Source organism: Nuphar pumila, chromosome 11 (assembly GCF_984573655.1).
Source record: "Nuphar pumila chromosome 11, dmNupPumi1.hap1.1, whole genome shotgun sequence".
In the NCBI taxonomy this organism is placed as follows: Eukaryota; Viridiplantae; Streptophyta; class Magnoliopsida; order Nymphaeales; family Nymphaeaceae; genus Nuphar; species Nuphar pumila.
The window spans coordinates 92,513,872-92,537,719 of NC_143259.1; the positions used below are offsets into that span (position 1 = coordinate 92,513,872).

The 23,848-nt window shown below is 41.6% G+C and overlaps 1 protein-coding gene across 3 annotated transcripts in view; it reads right to left on the reverse strand.

The window, feature by feature from the left end:
- Nucleotides 1-23,848, reverse strand: part of SFR6 (sensitive to freezing 6) — a 230,608-nt gene that overhangs the window by 6,861 nt on the left and 199,899 nt on the right. For all 3 annotated transcript variants that reach the window (XM_089981594.1, XM_089981595.1, XM_089981596.1), the window contains one exon: nucleotides 11,723-12,246. In XM_089981594.1, coding sequence (XP_089837720.1) covers nucleotides 11,723-12,246 — 524 coding nt within the window. The remainder of the gene's footprint in view (nucleotides 1-11,722; nucleotides 12,247-23,848) is intronic.

Sequence of the window (23,848 nt, forward strand, 5' to 3'; positions counted from 1 at the left end):
AAGTATTAAGAGTGATGAAATTTTGGCCGTTATTAGGCCTGGATCAAATGTAAAAGCATATAGACCTCCCCACTTTAACAAAAATAGTGGATATAGAAAGGGAATGATTTGTCACTATTGTAATGAACCGGGACATATCAAGCCGGTTTGCCCAAAGCTTAAAGGAAAAGTGGTCGCGGTTAGAGAAAATTCTCCAAAGAAGGAAGAAGAAAGCATCAAGGAAGGAGATATCAAAGAAACTCTCAACCATATCTCTGAAGTTCTCCAACATCTTCTCAAGACTTCTTCATCTTCAACATCAAGAGCCGTCATTGCCTATTCTTCATCACCTCCAGGTATGTGGATACTAGACTCTGGTGCTTCTTTTCATATGACATCTCATAAAAACTCTATTTCTAATGTTTTTTCTGAACCCATATCTTCTTATGTTTCAACGACCGATGAGACATCTTTAAAAATTGAAAGTATTAGAACACTTGATTTTAAAACTTCTCAAAACTTTTTTGTTCCTAAAGTAAGAGTCGTTCAAAAAATTAATCTAAATCTTTTATACGTTTCCCATATCACCGATCATGGATGCCAAGTCTCTTTCTCACCTAAAGATTGCACCGTGCAGGATCTCCAGTCAGGGAAGTTGATTAGGCAAGGCCATAGAAGGGGTGATCTTTATTTTATGGACTTTTTGACTCTTCCATCGAAGTCATTTTGTAATCTTATAAAGGACAAAAGTATTGGAATTTGGCATAAGATACTCGGTCATCCAAATTTTGTAAAGATGTCTCTTTTTCCTTTTTTGAACAATACTTATAAAGACAAACACATGACTTGTAAAGATTGCATTTTTGGGAAATCTAAAGCTATTCCATTTCCTCAAAGAAATTATGTCACCACTCGGCCTTTTGAACTTGTTCATTCTGATGTATAGGGACCTTCCCTTATTTTATCCAAAGGAGTTTTTTCGTACATGTGGTCTTTATTGATGATTTCACTCGATTTACATGGATTTACTTCTTAAGTTGCAAATCCAAAGTTTTCTCCTTGTTTAAAGAATTTCATGCAATGGTTAAAAATCAATTTTTAGGAAACCTATCAATTCTTAGATCTGATTCGGAAGGCGAATATATGTCCAATGAATTTCAAATCTATTTGCGAGAAAATGACATTTGTCATCAACGTTCTTGTCCAAACACTCCGCAACAAAATGGTCTTGCAGAAAGAAAGCATAGACACATAATAGAAACCACAAGAACTTTATTAATTTCAAAGAACATTCCAAAATCCTTTTGGGCCGAAGCGGTTCTAACCTCAACATATCTTATCAATAGAACCCCTTCATCTTCTTTGAAAAATCTTTCTCCATTTGAAAAACTTTACAATATGTCTCCCGATTATAAAAGACTAAGAATTTTCGGGTGTAAATGCTTTGTTCTGACTCACAAAAATGATAAACTTTCTTCAAGGGCAATTGAATGTATTTGATCCACCCAATGGCAAGAAACTCATTGGATGTAGATGGGTTTTCAAAGTAAAAACTAAGAGTGATGGCTCTTTAGAAAGATATAAGACTAGGTTAGTAGCCAAAGGATATTCCCAAGAATATGGGGTGGATTATGATGAAACTTTTGCCCCAGTTGCTCGAATGACTAGTGTTCGAGCTCTTATTGCAATAGCCTCTATTAAGAAATGGTCATTTTTTCAACTTGACGTTAAAAATGCCTTTTTAAATGAAAATCTGAGTGAAGAAGTTTATATGGAACCATCTCCTGGCATGAATTTAAATGGTAAAATTTTGAAATTGAAGAAGGCCTTATATGGTCTTAAGCAAGCTCCTAAAGCTTGATATGACAAGTTTAGTAATGTATTAATCAATTTGGGATTTACTTTTTGTTATACTGACACTGCTCTTTTTGTTAAGAAAACAAGTGATTTCATTGTTATTTTACTATTGTATGTTGATGATATGATCATCACTGAGAGTGACAAAAAAAGGGTAAATGATGTTAAGTCCATGTTAAAGAAAACTTTTGATATGTCTAATCTTGGATTTTTGAGATATTGTTTAGGTATTGAAGTAGCTTACTCCTCCCGAGGATACATTCTATCTCACATGAAATTAGCAACAGACATTTGTACCAAGTCAGGAGTATCTGACGAAAAGAAAGTTGAGACTCCTGAAGTTATTAATGCAAAACTGAGACTTGAGGATCCAACCCCCTATCGTCAACTAATTGGATCGCTTACCTATTTATCCATCACCCGTCCAGATATAGCTCATGCGGTTCATGCTACAAGCCAGTTTCAGCATGCACCTACTTCAGTTCACATGGCGGCCGTGATGCGAATTGTGCGATACATAAAAAATACCATCTCCAAAGGGCTTTTCTTATCCTCTTCCTCATCTCTTGAATTAACTGCTTTTACTGATGCTGACTGGGAAGAAAATCCCAATGATCGTATCTCAACTACTGGTCTTTGCATTTTTTTAGGTGAATCTTTCATTTCGTGGAGATGCAAGAAGCAACAAAAGGTCTCACTATCTTCCACTGAAGCTGAATATCGGGTCATGGCAATGACAACTATGGAAATCGTATGGCTTAGAAGTCTCCTTGGTGACATGGGTGTCCTCATTTCCTCTTCCACCAAGCTCTGCTGTGATAACAAAAGTACGATCTACATTGCAAGCAATCATACTTTTCACGTGTGGACAAAGCATATCGAAATGGATTGCCATTATGTTCGAGACGAATATCTCAGAGGAACTATCACATTACCATATGTTACTTCAGAATATCAACTGGCTGACTTCTTCACCAAAGCGCTTCCAACTCCACGATTTATGTTTCTTCTTAGCAAACTTTTGGTCTTCTCCCCGTAAAGTTTGAGGAGGCGTGTTAAATTATGTATATATATATATATATATATTTCTTTTCTTGTATCCCAAAAACGCGATAGGGGTATTTTGGTAAATCCCCATGTAATCTTTTTCTTTTTTGTATTTTTTCTTTTCTCTCTTTTTTTACCTTTTTCTTTTTTCTTTTACATGTTGTAAGACTACAAGGGGCCCCACTCATCTAGTCGTTGGGGCTCCCACGTCTAGATGGGAGCCCCCTTGTGGTCCCTCCTCTTTAGCTTCCTCCTCCATAAATAGAGGAGGCTTTCTCTTGTATTTGCAAGGGTTTTTCACCATCTTTTTTTCTTCAATAATAGTCAACTTATGACTTTTAGTCATTTTTCCCTTTAGTGGGTTTTGTATACACTTTTAGTGTTTGTGTTTCTTGGCTCTTGGCATCACTCTTAAAGAGTGGTTTGCTTTATTGGTGCTTCCGCCCTTTTTCATTACAGTGCACTACACGCTAGTACTGTGATGATCGGATGAGACGGTCGTGCGACCTCGAACAATGCTAAATGCACAATGCTGTAATCACATAAAATAGTACCATTCGCCTTCACATGCAAGATGCTCGAGTGGTTTAAAGACCACAACATAGAATGAGTTGTTAGTTAAGCAACCCTTAACGCACCCATTCACTTCTTGTTGTCTGTCAAGGGAGAGGATAGAGCGGTACAAAACTCCAACGGACATGTTAACAACCACCTCACGGGCAATGATCCGGCCTCCCCAGTCATTCAAGTTAGGGGAAAGGGGCTACAATAGTTAGCTCAACACTTCTGCAGAAGTTGGATGCATACGTGATACTACTTACCTGCCTTTGGGGAATCCTTTCTCGGCTAAAGTCATCCCTTTAGGAGCAGACTCAACTAGCTATTCGAGTTATTGAAAATACATAGAATAACAGACGCCCGAACTAGTCTCAGTTGTTTCTACGTTTTGCCTGCGCATACCCGCACGCCAGTAATATCGAAACATAAAGTCTGTTCACACTGGTTAATTACTTGTTTTACCCCTTAGTCGAACTGCTTGGTGCTTATTGTAACGTAACACTTGTTGGCTTGCGTCTCTTATGATTGATGTGATTGCATACAGTACGAACTGGTGGCAACTAGGATTGATGTGGCCGCTTGTCTTATAAGCTGCTTACATATTATGATATAACTGCTGCCGTATGATTGCTTATCATGTATAGCTTATGAATGGCTTGCGATGCAATAGTTTATGCCTTACGAATTAATTTAATTACTTGCTAATGGACTGAGTCATTTGATGATAATTGTATGTATCGCGAGCAAAGTTATGAGTACTTGTCTTATTCAGTTGTTTTGTTTGGCTGTCGGATAGAGTTAGTTACTCTTCGCCTATAGAATCAGCTGGATTGCCATATCTGCGTGTTCTCATGTGTCGTTTACGCATGCTTTGAGGTCCTATTTGAGGATTGCAATGCTCCTTGTGAAAATAACACGATGCATATTATATGTTTCTATGTGATGTGATTGATATGCCACGTGATAAGAAATGTTGGAAGTATGCGATAATATGTTTATGATTCATAGAACCTTATTGGAGGAATAGGTGATCTTGTGTTTTGTTTCAGCATGTGAAGTAATATGATGCATATTGCTGATATACATGCTTATGCCCATATTGTAGCTACTGACCCCAAGAGCGATCAATTGTTCAGAGCAGTCGATTGTATTGATGCATGTATCACTGAGTATGGTATCTGTTGAGGACCTGATCCCCAAAGGATTATCTGCGAGGGCGTGTATGATCAACACCAAGTAACCGATTAGAGTGGTGGATTCTCTGTGAGGATGTACACTGTCCACGATCGGGTAGCCGAAAAGACGGTGAACTCCTGTGAGGAAGTGTATGGTCCAAGCCCAGGTATACCATCTAGGGCGAAATTCCTTGTGAGGTTATACATTTCCCAGACCAAGTGATCCAGTGTTGATCTTGTTGATTGTAATAGTGGCTATCGACCCTGAGAGCGGTCATTTGTGTTGATGCGTGTATCGCAATGATTTTCATTGGATATGGCATTTATTGGGGATCGGGTTCCCAAAGGTTTGTCTGTGAGGGTATGTATGATCAAGACCAGGTGACCCAGCTAAAGTGGTAGAATCTCTGTGAGGTGGTACACTGTCCAAGAGCGGGTAGCCGCAAAGACGGTGAACTGTAAGGAAGTGTGTCGTCCAAGACCAGGTATACCCTCTAGGGCGGTAATTCCTTGTGAGGTTGTACATTTCCCAGAACTGGTAATCCGGCTAGAGCGGTAGAATCTCTGTGAGGAGGTACACTGTCTATGAACGGGTAGCCGCAAAGACGGTGAACTCCTATGAGGAAATGTATGGTCCAAGACCAGGTATACCATCTAGGGCGGAATTCCTTGTGAGGTCGTACTTTTTCCCAGACTTAGTGATCCGACGTGGATCTTGTGATTTTGATTACCATAAAAAGTTATGGTGAGCTGTGATGATCATGTTTTGGACCTTCTATAGAAGGGTAGATTTTTCTGAGAAAGTATGACGCCTTAGGTGAGTCATAACAGGTGATAGTTGGCCGCGTAAGGCCTTGAGAGATTGGAATAAATTAAGGTTGTTGAGGACAAAGCGTTTGCTAGAAGTAGTGAGAGCGACAAATGATGACCTGATAATGATTGGATGCAGAGACCTCGTTCAAGGAATAAAAACAAACTTGTTGTGTGGTAGTTCATAGCTTAGGATCAAATGAATCGTCTTGCTACGTTTTGACAGTTGCAGTGCTTACTTGTTTTGCACCGCTTACCTGCTTGCACCGCTTACCCCCTTGCACCGCTTGCCCGTTTGCAATGCTTACCTTGTTGCACTGCTTACCTGCAATAAACTGGAAAAAAAATTAAAGCTTGGATTCGGGTCGGATCCGGACCCGAAAGGGAGGCACTGCCTCTCGTGTCTTTTGAAGACAGCGAGGCAGGGGTTTCAAAGAGAACCCCCGCCCCCCTTCTTCCTCTCTCGGTCTCTCTCCCCCTCAGCGCCTCTCGTCCTCTCGTCTCCGTTCCTTCCTGTGGCCACCGACGCCGGCGACTCGCCGCCGACCACCACCCTTGTCTCGGCTACTGCAGGCATCAACGGCAACGGACAACCTCCGATGCCGACGCTGTCACCGCCGGCGACTTCCAGGTACGCGCCTCCCCCTCTTTCGTTTGTCTCTCTCTCTCTCTATCCCTCTTCTCCCCTCGTTTCTCCATTACGCAGGGAGGGGAGGGTCGAACCATCTCCTTGCTCCTGTTACGGCAGATGGGGCAGAGGAGGGGCTCGCTTCCCCTCCTCTCTGTGCCCTTTGTCAAGGCAGGGGAGGGGCCGAGCCCTCCTCCTTGCCTCTTGTTACGGCAGAGGAGGGGCTCGCCCCCCTCCTCTCTGTGCCCTCTGTCAAGGCAGGGGAGGGGTCGAGTCCTCCCTGTCTCCTATTACGGCAGAGGAGGGGCTCGCCCCCCTCCTCTCTGTTCCTTCTGTCACGGCAGGGGAGGGGCTGAGCCCCCTCCCTGCTCCCTATTAGGCAGGGGAGGGGCTGAGCTCCCCTCCTTGCTCCCTATTAGGCAAGGGAGGGGCTGAGCCCCCTCCCTGCCCATTTGTTACGGCAGGGGAGGGGGCCGAGCCCCTCCCTGCTCCCTCTTCTCGGGCGTCAGGCAGGGGCATTGCCTCCTGCTTGTTTGTGTGTTCGACCGGCAGGGGCCAAGCCACTGCCTCTTTGTGTATTGGGCAGGCAGGGGCAAAGCCTCCTGCCTCCTCCTTTGTGCTAACGGGTGGGGGGCTTGACCCCCTGTCTCTTTGCTCTTCTGGCAAGCAAGGCGATGCTTCGGCCTCCCTCGTTGCCTTCGTAAGGCAAGGGCGCAACCCTGCCTACCCTTGCTTTCGGAGGGTAGGGGAGCAACCCCCCTGCCTCCCAATTGTTTGCTGACAGCATGTCAGCAGGGGCTCGTGGCCCTGCCCCTGCTTCTTGCGCTTATAGCAGGTGCGCATGTGCACGATGCCCCTGCCTCTGTTTTCCTGTACGTCAGGACGGCAATAGTGCCCCTGACTTTCTATTTTGGTATTAGCTTGCTAAGATTGTTACTTTTGCAGCTCGTACGACGGATCCTGCTCGTGCTCCGCGACCCGAGCCGCCAATCACGTACATCCGCGGACGACATCAAGCTTGCAACTCTCAAAAGTAGGGGAAGATTGCACAGAAGACTTGGACAATTGAATTGAGTTCAATTAACTAAAAAGAACGAGATTGTTTGTGATAGCCAACTATGAATTCATAGTTTCGACTTTCTGTTTTAGCATGATTACATGCAGGACTCATATGTGAGAATCAGATCGTTAGCGATTTGAGTTAGTGATTATGTTTTGGACCTTCTACGGAAGGGTGAGCTTTTCTGAGAAAGTATGACGCCTTAGTGAGTCATAACAGGTGGCAGATGGCAGTTGGCCGCGTAAGGTTTTGAGAGATGAGAATAGGTTACGGTTGTTCAGGACAACGCGTTTGTTAGAAGTAGTGAGCGACAAACGATGTCCTGATGGTGATTAGATGCTGTGACCTCGTTCTACGAACGAGAACAAGCTAGTTGTGTGATGGTTCACAGCCTACGATCAATTGAATCGTATGCTGCGTTTGTCAGTTGCACTGCTTACTTGCTTTGAACTGCTTACTTGCTTTGAACTGCTTACTGTTTGCACTACTTAAGCGTTTGCCCTATTCACCTGCTTGCATTGCTTACCTGTTTAACTGCATATCTGCTTTAAACTGCGTAGCCTACTGAATTAAATGTACTTAATTCAGTTTGTTCTTAGTCTCTCTTGTGCACCTACTAGTTTTTCGCGAAACTAACTCATTCTATGGGTACAGGTGATGATTAGGTACACTACGGGTGATGGCGCGATTGCAAGATGACTTCAAGACTTCTTCTTCCTGCTCTTAGCTCGCGTCCTAGACGCTTGGGTTTGTATCGGATTTCCCTTAAGATATCTGAATCTTGTGAGTTTTGGTTCTTTTAGCTAACGTGCCCAAAGTTGTCAGCTTGCCTTATGATTTATCAAAGAAAAATCTTCCGCTGATTTCATAAACAAACTCTGAAGGAAAGAGATATTTCTAGTCTCTTGCCTGTTTTTCTGAAAAGGTTCGCAAGTTTGAAATTTGGGGCGTTATAACTTGGTATCAAAGCTAAGGGAAGTAAGGATTCTTGACCATTGAGTATCCGCATCGCGCTGTAAGTATACAATTTTTCTTATTTTATAGATGTTTTTAGCGTTGTTAAGCTAAATGGCTTGACATGCTATGCTTATGTACCAGCATTGCTGGGTTTTTTGTGAACTAATCATGTTACGCATGAATAGTACGGATGTTTTTCGCTTCTTTTCGAGCTTCCTGAGATTTTTGCTCTTTGGTATCCCTTGTTTACTTCAAGGATGGTAAAGAACTCGAATGAAGATTCAGCTAACGAATGGTCAAATATTAGGGAAAATTACCCTGACTTGTATTTTTACTAATGTAGGCCAAAGTAATTTCGCGAGCGAAATTCTTTTACGAAGAGTAGGATGTAATAAACTGGAAAAAAAAATAAGCTTGGATTCGGGACGGATCCGGACCTGGACCCGACCCGGACCCGAAAGGGAGACACCGCCTCCTGTGTCTTTTGAAGACAGCGAGGCAAGGGTTTCAAAGAGAACCCCCCCCCCCCTCTTCCTCTCTCGATCTCTCTCCCCCTCAGCGCCTCTCGCCCTCTCGTCTCCGTTCCTTCCGGTGGCCACCGACGCCGGCGACTCGCCGCCGGCCACCACCCTTGTCTCGGCTACTGCAGGCATCGACGGTAGCCGACAGCCTTCGATGTCGACGCTGTCGCCGCCGACGACTTCCAGGTACGCGCCTCCCCCTCTTTCGTTTGTCTCTCTCTCTCTCTCTATCCCTGTTCTCCCCTCGTTTCTCCGTTACGCAGGGACGGGAGGGTCGAACCACCTCCCTGCTCCTGTTACGGCAGATGGGGCAGAGGAGGGGCTCGCTTCCCCTCCTCTTTGTGCCCTCTGTCAAGGCAGGGGAGGGGCCGAGCCCTCCTCCTTGCCTCTTGTTACAGCAGAGGAGGGGCTCACCCCCCTCCTCTCTGTGCCCTCTGTCAAGGCAGGGGAGGGGCCGAGTCCTCCCTGCCTCCTATTACGGCAGAGGAGGGGCTCGCCCCCCTCCTCTCTGTTCCTTCTGTCACGGAAGGGGAGGGGCTGAGCCCCCTCCCTCCTCCCTATTAGGCAGGGGAGGGGCTGAGCCCCCTCCCTGCCCTTTTGTTCGGCAGGGGAGGGGCTGAGCTCCCCTCCCTGCTCCCTATTAGGCAGAGGAGGGGTTGAGCCCCCTCCCTGCCCTTTTGTTAGGCAGGGGAGGAGCTGAGCTCCCCTCCTTGCTCCCTATTAGACAAGGGAGGGGCTGAGCCCCCTCCCTGCCCTTTTGTTCGGCAGGGGAGGGGCTGAGCCCCCTCCCTGCTACTTGTTACGGCAGGGGAGGGGGCCGAGCCCCTCCCTGCTCCCTCTTCTCGGGCGTAAGGCAGAGGCTTTGCCCCCTGCTTGTTTGCGTGTTCGACCGGCAGGGGCCAAGCCCCTGCCTCTTTGTGTATTCGGCAGGCAGGGGCAAAGCCTCCTGCCTCCTCCTTTGTGCTAACTGGTGGGGGGCTTGACCCCCTGTCTCTTTGCTCTTCTGGCAAGCAGGGCGACGCTTCGGCCTCCCTCGTTGCCTTCGTAAGGCAAGGGCGCAACCCTGCCTACCGTTGCTTTCGGAGGGCAGGGGAGCAACCCCTGCCTCCCCGTTGTTTGCTGACAGCATGTCAGCAGGGGCTCGTGGCCCTGCCCCTGCTTCTTGCGCTTATAGCAGGTGCGCATGTGCACGATGCCCCTGCCTATGCTTTCCTGTACGTCAGGACGGCGATAGTGCCCCTGACTTTCTATTTTGGTATTAGCTTGCTAAGATCGTTACTTTTGCAGCTCGTACGACGGATCCTGCTCGCGCTCCGCGACTCGAGCCGCCAATCGCGACATCCGCGGACGACAGCAAGCTTGCAACTCTCAAAGGTATGGGAAGATTGCACAGAAGACTTGAACAATTGAATTGAGTTCAATTAACTAAAAAGGACAATTAAATAAATATATATGCATATATATATATATATATCATATATATTTATATGAGTACACATTTAACTCAAGGACGCGGTTTCGCGATCCTTGTCCTTTACTTTGCCGTTGCGCATCACGCAAAGGTTCTGTGTTGCACTCCTGCTTACAGTCTTTCCTTTGCCGTCGCGCTTTGCGCTAGGCTCTTGCTTTTGCATATGTGTTGATGCTAATTGTGATATATTCACATAAACAATCATAATGCAATCTTCTGCAATACAACTATGTAGGCATGACGTGTCATTTACCTGCATAAGCATCATAATCATAAGAATCTCGGAGACACCAAAGTCATACGTAATTTCCCTACAACAAACTGAGGCAGGGAGGGTCGAACCCTCCGATGCGCAACAAAAAGGAGACAGGGAGGGCTCGACCCTCCCTCTGAAAAAGAAGAGACAGGGAGGGGTCTCGACCCTCTCTGGTGAAAACAAAAGGGTAGGCAGGGCCCCCAAAATTCCCTGCCAGAACACTTCGCACAGGCGGCAAGGGTTTTACCCCTGCCGACCTGTCGACAAAGTGGCAGGGCCTTTTTCTCCTGTCAGTCGACGGAAGGAAGAAGAAAAGGGGAAGAGGAGGCGGCAGAGGGGTGGTCACCAAAGGGTTGTCGGACAGGAGGTCGGCGGCGTTGGCAGACGAGCAAGAGAGAGCGAGAAACAGAGAGGGAAAGAGGCAGTGGGTTGTCAGAGGGAAGGTCGTTTTCGTCGTCGTCGGAGGCCGCTGCTCGACAAACGCAAGGAGAGAGGGAGAGGGGGTCGAGTACAGAGAGAGAAACGAGAGAGCGAGAGGGGAAAGGGGGGGAGTGCAGAGAAAATGAGAGAGGAAAGGGGTTTCATATTTGAACCCCCCCCTGCCTCGCTGCCTTTACTAGGCAGAGAGAAGCGGTGGCCTTGAGTGCAAAGAGAGAGAGAGAGAGAGAAAACGGGAGAAGAGAGGGAAAGGAGTTTTCGAGAAACCTCCCCCCATTGCCGTTGCGTGCTTTTATAAGCACGCAGCCGACTAACACCTGACAGATCCGGGTCAGGTCCGGGTCAGGTCCGGATCCGGCCCGGGTCCAAATAAATTTTTTTATTTATTTTTTTATGGGTTTTACACCACACGAAAAGAAAAAAGGAAAGACTTGGACCTGGTGCTAAATTAGATCAGGACTGCATGAGTTTTTGTGCTGTATTAGACCTGAACAGAGACCTTAATGCATCTGAATTATCTTGACTCGTATTCAGAATACTCAAATCGATAACGTCCTTGGATCTAAGCCGACTTGACCCACTTATACCTTTAGTTGCTATTAGTCATCATTAAAGCTCAAGCTTCTTTGAAGTTGATAAATTTGATAGAGCCCACAACAATAAATGTTACAAGAATTTGAGCCATAAAACTAAATATGCATAATCCAACCACATCAAGATGATGACATCAAAGGACTTGGTTTCCCTACCAAGGAGTTTGAAATAAACCACAAACACGAATAGAAGAATATCCACATTTGCATCTTACAGCTAAATCATTTACTATAAAACATGTACGATGTGCTGACATTTAAAATAGAAAAAAAGGTTCCATGTTATATCTAGAAATGTGATTCTAAAATGTAACAACATACAATGACAAAGCGAACAGAGAACTCAATACTAGGATTGGAGGATCAGTTTACCTCTTCTGATGTGTAACCTTGACCTGCATTACCGGATCCAAATCTTGGAGGTCGTGTACCTGGAGCTTCATCGAACCCTTTTGTACCGGGAACTAACTGACCAACTCGGCTAGATTGGTTTTCTTCCAGCCTGGCTGCTCCTGACGCAGATCTTGATGACATATTCATCTCCTCTAATCCCTTACCACTAGATATTGGTTGAGACTTCACAGGACTGGCATCTGCGCTTCTCTGCACAACCCCAATTAGTCGAGGCAGCTGTTTTCGTCTGAAAAACAAACAGAAAAGTAACAGCTGACATAGCCTATGAAGGAAATGACAGTCTCCAATAAGCCTCACTGCAGGTGTTCCAGGAAAGGTTCCAGTGTTGATGCTAATTGGCACAAAGGAAGATGAACCACTCATGGGGTTAGGCGTTGATGATGTTGCCCCATCAGCAGTGCTGTTAATTTTTGCAAGAGCACCTTGTACCCATGTTTGCATATGTGTGTTCCCAATAGAACTTCCTGTTCCATTTTGACCACCTACAACATGCAGCATTAACATTGTCAAGAAAACAAATTGCTATTTCCTGGCCCATGATCATTGCATATGGAAGCAAAATCAATACATTCTTCAAAGCTGATAATGGTATAAAATTGTTAGTCAAAAGGAAAAACATATATTTGCATGAAACATGGAAACAAAGATGACTACAAAGAGGATGTTCTCATTGAATCAGGTTAAAGTGATTGATTCCTTGAAATAAAATGGCATCAACCTAAGGAAACAAAGTGATTCATATAGGTTATGAAGATAATTACAAAGAGGATGCTTCATCCATCAACACACTTTTCTAGAATTAGGTAAAACCAAGGATCAGTAAGAAATTTCTACAAATAAAAGAAGCACAATGAACAGAGCGCCAATAAGACTAATGATATATTTAGTTATCAATTCAATCTTTGAAAGATTCAGAAAGCATCTCTGAATATCACACATAAACCATGCTGCAGTTGCCATATCAGCAACTGATGCAGGAAATTTGATGAGCCAAAAAACAAGATCATGGAGAGTGCAAAACTTAAAGGAAGCTCTCAAAAGAAGCAAACTAGAATTATGTGGAAGCATTACCTCAACTAGATGACTGATAGATGTTTCATGGCATGTGAAAATTGCAGAAGGTATGAAGATAGTTATTTTATGATGACAAAGGCAACAATGATGATGGCACATTAGAGAGGCAAGCAAGAAAAAAACAAAGCTTCGTTCAATCTTTAAGTTTAACGCAAAGTTTAAAAAGGGTCTGCCCCTTCTTTACAAACTTTTTCTTGAAAATGCACATCATACACATGCATGGCACACAACTAACATTGGATAGAAATATTCCTACTATAATAAAAGAAATGACAACTATGACTATAACTTCACACTAAGCACTAATACAACATTAATTTATAATAAACCTTTAACACTCCCCCTTAAACTTGAGATGATGTAGAGACCATCTCGAGTTTGGTGAGAAATATCTGAAACAAAGTAGTTGGCAAACTTTTTGTAGAGGCAGCTGCAATTTGCTTACCTGAACTAATGTAGGACAATAAAATGACACCCTCCAAGTGACAATCTATTTTAATGTGCTTGTGCTCATAGTTCTGGATAACACATTGGTGGTTACTATGTAATATTGTCCCACCATTCAATCTTACTTCCATGTCATCAAGTAGCTATCTAAGCCAAATTATCTCACTTGTAGTTCAATTCATGGCTTTATACTCGACTTCGGCGGTAGATAACGTGACACTATTGCTTTTTTCTCTTCAATGAAATAAAAGAACCACTCAAAAAGATGCAAAATCCTGTAGTTGAATGTCTATCCATGGAGAAGCCCCAAAATTTAAGTCATAGTAAGCTCACAACCCCAAGTTTGACAATGTTGAAAAGAGAAAGGCATGATGCATAATATCTCAAAAGTAACCAATGATTTTGAGAACCGCCACCAAATGCACTAATCTAGGTACACTCATGACCTGACTCACTACGTAAACTAAGGTGATGTCAGGCCTAGAAATGGTCAAATAAATCAAATTCCCCACATGTTGTCTATATACCGCGGGATCGTTAAGAGGCTTACCATCATCATGCCTTGGCATAGAATTTGCTTCCATGATAGTCTCATTAGGATTGCAAACCTTATGCTAGCCTTACCTTATCAAATCAACTACGTGCTAAGAATAACCATGTGTTGTAAAGAGTAATATAGTCAATTAAGTTAGATTAGGTATACTTATTATTTTGTATTACACTGAATATAATGAATATATATAAGGAAGTGAGCCCTATCATGTGGATCATCCTCAATGTTGACTGCTATTTGCTCCTTATTATTCCTCTTATTTTCCTAAGGCACGATTCCCAAGACAGACACATATTCCAAGATATTTGATATGGTATCAGAGAGGGATGAGATATAAGACCTCAAATCAAAGCTATTGTTTTCTTTGTTTTTCTCTTATTCCTTTATTTCAAAAAATAAATGCCCCTTAATCCATTGCAAATCAGATTAATCAGATCTTTGAATCTGGTCTGTTGTTTTTCTGAATTGTTTTTCTCAAATCTGACCACACAGATGCGTTCGGCATGGTCTATTTGCAAATGACATTTGGATTGTTTTTTTTTTCGATAAAAGAACATGATTTTTTAAGCCTTGAATATTTATGATATTTATAAATATTTTACACCGTCAATTTTCAAACCCTATAAAAACCTATCTGCACATAGGAATCGAATGATGCAAGAGTCCATTCCTATAAAGCCAAACACGTAGAACACATGTACAGTCCTCGAGAAAAACATGGAAAATAACCCTTCAAAAGCCCCATAGGCAGCAGTAGGCACAGATTGGTAAAGGCAGCTACTCTCTACTCTATAATATATATATATATATATATAGATATATAGATAGAGAGAAAGAGAGAGTCATGTTGCGGTGCTCCAGGAGCACTAACTCCCACCTACTAGAAATCATAGTTGTAGGTTGCATATTCTCAATCATAGGAATTATGTTTTGGATCATGTTTTTTGGACATCAAAATAGGTTTTTTTTAGACATGAAATTTTGGTACATTGTGAGCCATTGATTTTTAAAGATTTTAAAAAACCAACATGTGTGCCATAATTACATGATCCAAATCTTTTTTTCCATAAAATAATGATTGTAGATCATATCAGGGTTTGATCAACGAAAAAAGCACTCAAATTTTGAAAATTTGAAGCTTCTATTAGGTGGTAGCAGGTGCTTCGAGAGCACCCCTATCATTATATATATATATATATATATATATATATATATATATACACACACACACACAAACTCTCTCTCTCTCTCTAACGCCCCAAAATCTCAAACTTGTAACTTTTTAGAAAAAATTTGAAAGCTTTGAATCAATCCTTTTTCAGATTTTAAAATAACAGTTCAGTGAAAAATGGTGTTTGAAATAACAAGTCAACGGACCTTGGGCACATTATTGGCGAACCTTCCTTTACACAATAGATTTGTATCTCCATATAAGCATTAAAACCATATAGATTCAAAACAAAGTTTTTGATAATTAAAGTTTATACAAAAGAGAAATTTTAAAAGAAACCCTTATGCAAAATTATAAAACGCGCTTAGGAACGAAACGTCAGAGAAATAGTAGAATCTTGATATCATCACGTCATCGCGTCATCACATGTACCCCATAAAACGGGTCAGACTTATGAAAATCTAGTAGGTGCATAGATATCAAAATTTAGAACAAAACTAACATATGTGTTGTTCCTTTCGTGATGTGCAATTCAGAATATGTAAAACGAGCATGATAATCTTGTTTCGATATTAACTGTCCTGCGGGTACGCACAAGAGAAATATAGAAACAACTGAGATTGCTTGGGGGTTTGTTATTCTTTGTATTTTGATACCCTGGATAGCTAGCTGACTCCGTTCCAAAGGGGATGGTCAGTGACCGAAAGAGAATTTCCCATAGGCATTCGTGGGAAGGGATGCATCCAACTTCTGCAGAAGTCCGTGAGAACTACCACCTAGAATAATTTTTGGTAACCTCGTCCCCTAACTCCGATAACCGAGAACACCAGTCAATTGCTACCCGAGGAGCGTAGTTGTTAATAACCTGTCCATCAAAGTTTTTGTATCATCACATCCTCTCTCTTGACGGAACCAAAGAGACAAATGGGTATGTTAGGTTCTATTTTAACTGACGACCCATTCTACATGCTCTGGTCTTTCAAACCAACTTGAGCATCTTGCCAATGAAGGCGATTATCACCATTTATGTGATTTCCATGTTATCATAGTGGATTTTCACTATACGAGGTTACCATAAACCTCTCATCCAATCATCGAAGTACTAACATGCCACGCATGTTTGATAGTACCATTACGATAAAAGGGATATTAGTTTATCAGAAAGAAACCCCAACATTATTTAGAAATTTCCAAAGTCCCGTGCTTTAGGCCGGGAATATCCGAGTCATTTTGGATACCAAAATGAAGGACCAAACGTACGTACCACTTAGGGCTACGTAGTCGAAGCCTTTCCGTTACGCAGTTTTGAGAGAAAGACTCGGTTGCGAATACACAAACGGAAAATACTTGTTTCTTTGCCTTTTTAGACTGTAACTAAAACGAGTTTGAAAACTTGCATGTGAAACCCTTTTTTTATAAAATAAAGACTTGGACAGGTTGCACAAATTTGCGCCTTTAAAAGCAAGCATAACATAAATTAGGCAGGAGTACACAAAACTGCGTACTTTATAAAGTTATATATATACGTATATAGAATACACACACACACACATATATATATATATATAAAAGCATAAGCCTGTGCACATTACAGCGTGGCGGCAAAGTAAATGACATAAAGCAAGACCCCATGTGTGAAACCACACATCGGGATAAATAAACTGCGTAAGCGATGCACGATGTACGAAACCGTACATCGACTAAAAAAATTGCATAAGCAATGCATGATGCACGAAACCGTACATCAGACAAATAAATTGCGTAAGCAATGCACGATGTATGAAACCATATATCGGCTGAATAAATTGCGTAAAATACACACGATGTACGAAACCATACATCGGCTAAATAAATTGAAGAAGTAGTAGTCTGTGCATGTAACAACGCGACGGCAAAGTAAATGACATAATTCTAAATGGACGAGAACAAGGTTTTAAAACCCAGTGACTTGGGACTTGACTCGTTCTTTATTGACTCATGACTCGGTGGGTCAACTCGGTGACTCGGATCCGGTTTTGTTAACTTTTGATTTTAAAAGAAAGGCAATATATAAATTGTCATTTAAACATATAAAGGTTTGTAGAATGACTTAATTACTAGTTTAATTGATTAATAAGTAAAATAACATCAAGTAAAACTGCTCTTAATTCAAATCTCACATTTACTAAAGAAACTACACAAGCAGGAACAAGTCTTTCAAATTTTCTTACAAATAATCCTGTATGGATGCTCAGCCAGGGATAGAATTCAACTCTCGTATGCTACATGCTGCTTTTCCTATAAAGTATGCCCAATACAATAACTTAGCAGCTGGAAACAATGGAAGTTTTCCTCAAACTTCCCAACCTGTAAGCATTTTTCTTTTTTCTCTTTCAATAAAATTTACCTCAGAAGTGGGATAACTACATCAAACTTCTCTTCATAGAAGTTATCTCATTTATCTGTATTGTATAGTATAGTTTACATAATCAGGTTCTGCTTTTCATGTTTTGACATCGGCCCTATTATTGGTAAATCTTTATTTTTGGCATGTTTTGGTGCAGCATATAGGGCTCTACCAGTGTATTTCTTCAAGAATTTATTAGTAATTCTCTGGCTTTTTTCATTGACTCTGCATATCATATGGTGATACTTCTATGTGAAGGCTTAGCAAACTATATTTGGCATAATACGATAAAAGATATCTCACAACTAAACGTTCAATCCCATTTTGTATAGTCTTATTTGTCAAATGTTGGATTTTTATGTTCTTAACTATAATTCATCTCATAATGGTTATTATGGTCCTTAAGCTTTCTAGGATCTTATTCATGTTCTATTGCAAGTCCATTTAGTTGCAGCAGTTACTTTTTTAAATGAGAGAATCGAAGTTACCTTTTTTCAAGTGAGAGAATTTGTGCTACATTGCAATGTACACCTTCTGGTTGGTTGTTAACCTAACAAAAATTCTGCGTAGTAGGTCATTCTTATGTAAGCTCTGTGTGAGTTTCATTATGCTCGGATGTCTTTAAAATCTTGATGCCTTACTAGTCCTTTTCTTTTGGTTGGGTTTCATCTACTTTCAGACAGTATAGAATGAAATGTTGTATGTCAGAAAGCTAACATTATAAATTTGGAGCTGTTGGAAGTATCTGTATATTCGTCTGATGTCCATTTAAATCCCAGAAGGGGGTAAGCCTATTGTTAATATGCTATTTGTTCTTTGAAAAATGAACACTTGCATATGAAAAAATTGCCCATAGCCTTTGAGAAATGAAAAAAGAAAAAAGTGCCCAAAACTCGCCCGAGTCAGCTAGGCCGAGTCAGGCCGAGTTTTCGCAAAACGAGTTTACCTTGGCCGGTTGACTCGTTGGAGGGCCGAGCCGAGCCGAGTCACCGAGTTGACTCGGCGAGTTTTAAAACCTTGGACGAGAATACGCAAAATTGCATCCTTGAGTTAAAAACATAAATAAATATATATATATATATATATATATATATATATATATATATATATATATATATATATATATATATAATACGTATAGCTAGAAGTATTTCGTCATTTGTTCTCTTATGCAACTTTCCTCTACCTCAAAGATGGTCGAACTCGCTGATGATTCCGAGCATAGGTTTTTAAAGGCTTGTGCCTTGGTAAACGTGTCTCATCCGTTGCGCCGATGTGGTGCACTAAAAGATACTTTATCGTGCTACGAAAGAACGATGCAACAAACTTAATTTAACAACAATAAGCAATGTTTGTGTCGCAGGGGTTAAACCTGAACCTAATTCGAGCCAACCGAACCGAGCCAGGTTTATTTGGAATAATGACCCGAGCTTGGCTCGGTTTGGGGGAAAAATCGAGATGAGCACAATAAAGATGAGACAGGTCAAGCTCGGTTTCGAGAAAATTGAGCTTTGACTCGGTTTATGTGAAACGCAAATCACGACTAAATGGGCTTAGTCAAACCAAGTCAAGATCAGAACCAAAAGGGAAGGGGGCCAGATGATCAAGCCGGGTCGGTCTCAGCAAACACAAGGGTCGAACCCAGGGCCTCCGATCAAGCCCAGATCAGCGTAATCGAGTCGGGCTCGGTAAGATCTAAGGGTCTAACCGAGCTAGAGGGCCAAACCAGCTCAGATATCAAACTGAGCTAGGCTCAATCTCTCAAAAAATAGGTCGATCTTGGGCCCAACTTGAGACCCTGGGTATGCCCCGGCTCTAGCAGGCTCGACTGAGTCAAGCCCAACCCAGCCCACCCGAGCTAGCGGCCAAAAAGGGTAGGTGGACTCGACACAATCGAGCCCGACCCGACCAACTAGAAACCCAACAAGGCTCGGCCAGTGGGCTCGACTATATCGAGCCTGAACAAGCCCACAAAGGTACTAGGTTGAAGGCGGGGACCGAACTGGGCTCGATATTGACCAAGCTCAACTCGGTCGGGCCTACCCAGCGTGGTTGGGTCATAGCCGTAGGCAGTGGCCAGCCCACAGTTGAGCAAGCCATAGTCGAGCCAGGCTCGGGTCTGTTGCCCAAGATGGAAAGAAGTCAAGCCAGGCTCGGTTCCTGGGCAAGAGGGGAACCGAGTGCCGCCCATGCCCGGTCGTACTCATAATCACATCAGGTCTCCAAGGTGAATAGCCTTGTTAAAATATAAAATCCATATATATATATATATATATATTGTAATACCTGATAAGGGTAAATATGTCATTTCCATTTTTACGTATATTCTACTTAAGAATATGATTGTAATTTATTTCTTTTCTTTATTTTTTCATTTTTCTTCTTTTTTTCTTCTTTTTAGCCATTGGGGGGGGCACACAATAGACGTTGGGCCCCTCCAACGGTCACAATTGTGACTGTTGGAGGGGCTCCAACATTTATATGTGGAGCCCCTCCAAGGTCTCCATATTTGTATATATAGGGATTCAACCCTTTTGTATTTTCTTAAGCTTTGAGTCAAAGCTCACTCACATCTTTAATAAAGATTCATATTTTTTATGCCTTTGTGCATTTGTGTTCTCTTGAATGTGTTGTGCCTTTGTGCACGTGTTTCTCATTAAGAACTTAGTGTTCTTATGTATGTTGTCTCTTTGAAGACATTTTCATACGATATCAGATTTTGGTCTTTAGAAGAAGAACTCGGGTATTGCGTCATCTTGGTAGTCTCATCGAAGAACATGCCCATTTCTCTTTCTCATTCTTTTGGCACAAGAAGTTCTTGCAAATCGTTTCAAGTAAAGCGCAATACATCAAGTAAGCTTAAAGAAGACCCGTTGTGCTAAGATTTTAACTCCTGAAGACTCTTTCTTTCTCATAAAGGCACTTCCATGGGGGAAAAGGATTCTCATTTTTTCCTAAGATTTAAACTCAATGGGTCCAACTATCATGTTTGGGCAAGCAATATGGAAGCCCATATTAAGGGAAAAGGTCTTTAGAGCTATGTCAAATGCATAATTCCCGAACCTGAACCAAAAATCACCATTATTGAAAAAGGTGAGATTAAGGTTCTTGACGGGGAAGAAAGAGAGAAGGCTTTTCAAGAGTATAATAAGAAGCATGAAGAGTTGGAAATGAAGAATTATAAAATTCTTTCATGGATTTTTTTCCACGGTGGAAACAAAAATAAATGTCAATATTTTGAAGTTTAAAAAGGCATTTCAAGTTTGGGATTATCTTAAGAGGATGTATACCTCAAGAGATTTATCCCATAAATACTATCTTCAAAAAAAGGCATTGACCCTCCAACAAGGAGAAATGCCCGTTAGAGAGTACTTTGTTGAATTATCATCCATTTGGGATGAACTTGCTCTTCAAGAATCCAAATGGAGTGGAGAAGATATTGAACTAAGGAATAAGGAATTGGAAAAGGATCACTTTTTCAATTTTTTGAATGGACTTAGACCCAAATTTGAACAAACTAGATCCTCGCTTTTATCTTCTTTTACATCTCCACCTCTAGAAGATGTTTTGTAACGCCCCAAAATCCAAGACTTGTAACTTTTTATGAAAAGTTCGAAAGCTTTGTAATCATTGGTTTATCAGAGTTTTTAAATAGTAATTCAGCGAAAAAACAGTGTTTGAAATAGCAAGTCAATAGACCATGGGCGCATTACAGCGCAAACTTTCTTTCGCAACAGACTTGAAACTCCGTACATTTAATAAACAAAATAGATTCTGAAATGCACTTTATAATAATTTAAGACTTTGTACAAAGGAGTTTTCTAGAAAGCCTTCATACAAAATTACCAAACTGTCCTCAATAGCGAAACGTCAGGAAAAGAGTCTCATTTTGATTTCATCACGCCATTGTGTCATCGTAGTCTGTACAAACCTAATCATGACCCGTGCCCATAAAATGGGTCAATTTCACGAAAAACTGTTAGGTGCATAAGTGAGACAATATAGAACAGAATTAAGTACTTACATTTGATTCTAGTATGCTTAGCAGTTTAAACAAATGAAAAACTACTACTAGTTTCAACAGTTAATCAGCGTAAGAGAAATGCTAAAACTAGTATTTAACAATTAATCAGTGCAGGAGAAAAACTACGACTAGCATTAGCAGTTTAATCACCACAAAGAGATGCTACAACTAGCATTAACAGTTAATCAGCGCACACGAAACGCTACAACTAGCATTAGCGGTTTAATAACCACAGAGAAATGTTATAACTAGCATTAACAATCAATTGGCGCACAGTGCGTAACCAACAAGTAATGTGAACCATATAACTTTTGGTTCGATAATAGCTGGCATGCGGTTACGCGCAAGACACGAATCGTAGAAACAACTGAGACTAGTTCGAGGGTCTATTATATCATGTATTTTCAATACCCCGAATAGCTAACTGAGTCCGCTCCTAAAGGGACGGTCGGTGACCGAGAGAGGATTCTCCAAAGGCAGATAAGCAGTTAAAGCAGATAAGCAGTGTAACTGTCAAATACAGCATAATGATTCATTCAATCGTCAGTTGTGAACTACCAAGCAACTAGCAAGTCTTATGACCCATCAACTAGTTTAAATAGACTTATGTTTTGATATTAACTGGCATGCGGGTATGCGCAAACGCAAATCGTAGAAACAACTGAAACTAGTTCAGGTGTCTGTTATTCTATGTATTTTTAATAACCCGAATAGCTAGCTGAGTCTGCTCCTAAGGGGATAGCTTTTTGCCGAGAGATGATTCTCCAAAGGCAGTTACTTGACAACGGATGCATCCAACTTCTACAGAAGTGTTGAGCTAACTTTTGTAGCCCTTTTCCCTTAACTTTGATAACTGGGAAAACCGAATCTTTGCCCGCGGGTGGTTGTTAACAACCTGTTCATTGGAGCTTTTGTATCGATTCATCCTCTCCCTTGACAGAAACAAAAGGTGAATGGGTGCGTCAGGCGTTGCTTAACTGACGACCTATTCTACATGTCTTTCAATCATTCGAGCATCTTGCCTGTGAAGGCGATCTATCACCATTTTGTGATTTCAAACATGTGTCATTGCACGTTCGAGGTAAACATAAACCTCTTATCATACTCATCGCAATATGCAACGTACATGTTTAAAAGTACAACCACGATGAGAGGGGTCAACTTATTGTGAGTGTGAAAACATCATCATTGTGATTTTAAACATGTGCTATTGCACATTCGAGGTAAACATAGACCTCTCATCCTACTCATCGCAGTACGCAAAACACCTGTTCAAAAGTACAACCACGATGAGAGGGGTCAACTTACTGCGAGGCAGAAAACACCACCATTATGTAATTTCAACACTGTGTTAGCAGCATGATTTGAGAACGCATGATCGTCTAATCCAATCATCGTAGTACTAACATGTCGTACATGTCAAAAAGTACAACTACGATAAGAGAGGTACAAGTTTTTCATAAAGAAACCTCAGCTTTAATGTGTTGTAAAAGAAACGATGAAATCATTTTAATTTACATTTAACATGCTCTGGTTCTTTAAACCAACACGAGCATCTTGCCTGTAACGGCAAAACATCACCATGTAACGGATTTCTACAAAGTGCCCTTTGCATGCTTTAAGGTTACACGAACCTCTCATCTAATCATCGTAGTATAAACATGTCATCTCTATCTAAAAGCATGGCTATGATGAAAGGGGTATTGGTTTCACAGAAGAAACCCCAACTCAATGCAACAAATATTTAGTTTGACTTGACATGCTCAAGTCCTTTAAACCACTTGAACAACATTGTGCACTTTGCACAGTACAAGATCGCCACGGATCTCTTATCCAATTTATCGCAATATCAACATGTTGTGTATGTCTTGCGATACTGTTTAAAGATACAGGTTTCTCAACAGAAACCCCGCCCAAACTCATACATATGCCCCTAATCGAGGTTATCCGAGTTGTGTCGGAAACGTAAAGAGAGTTAGCAAAAACACTACTCCCAAATACATCAATTTGGGAGACTTGGATGTTATTTGGAAAACTGAACTCATGAATAGCGATCCTTTTATTAAGAATTTTAGCACTCACTCACAAACCCGCATCTTTCGAAGAAGAGCATAATTAGAGTATGTTGAACCATATATCTTATTTTGAACATGATTTATCTTTCAAACCATGAGTACATCACTATGCAACTTGAACGAGGCGAGATCGCCACAGATCTCTCATTTGTTTATCACAATATCCGTATGTTGCACATACTTCGTGATACTAGTCTCGATAAACGAAGATGAGGGTTTTTCAAAAGAACCATCCCAGAACACAAGTTTGTGCCCCTCATCAGGGTCATCTGAGTTATATCGGATACACAAAACCGAAGTTATAAAGCATATCTCCCAAATACTCTGATTCGGAGACAGGGTTGCAATCTTGCA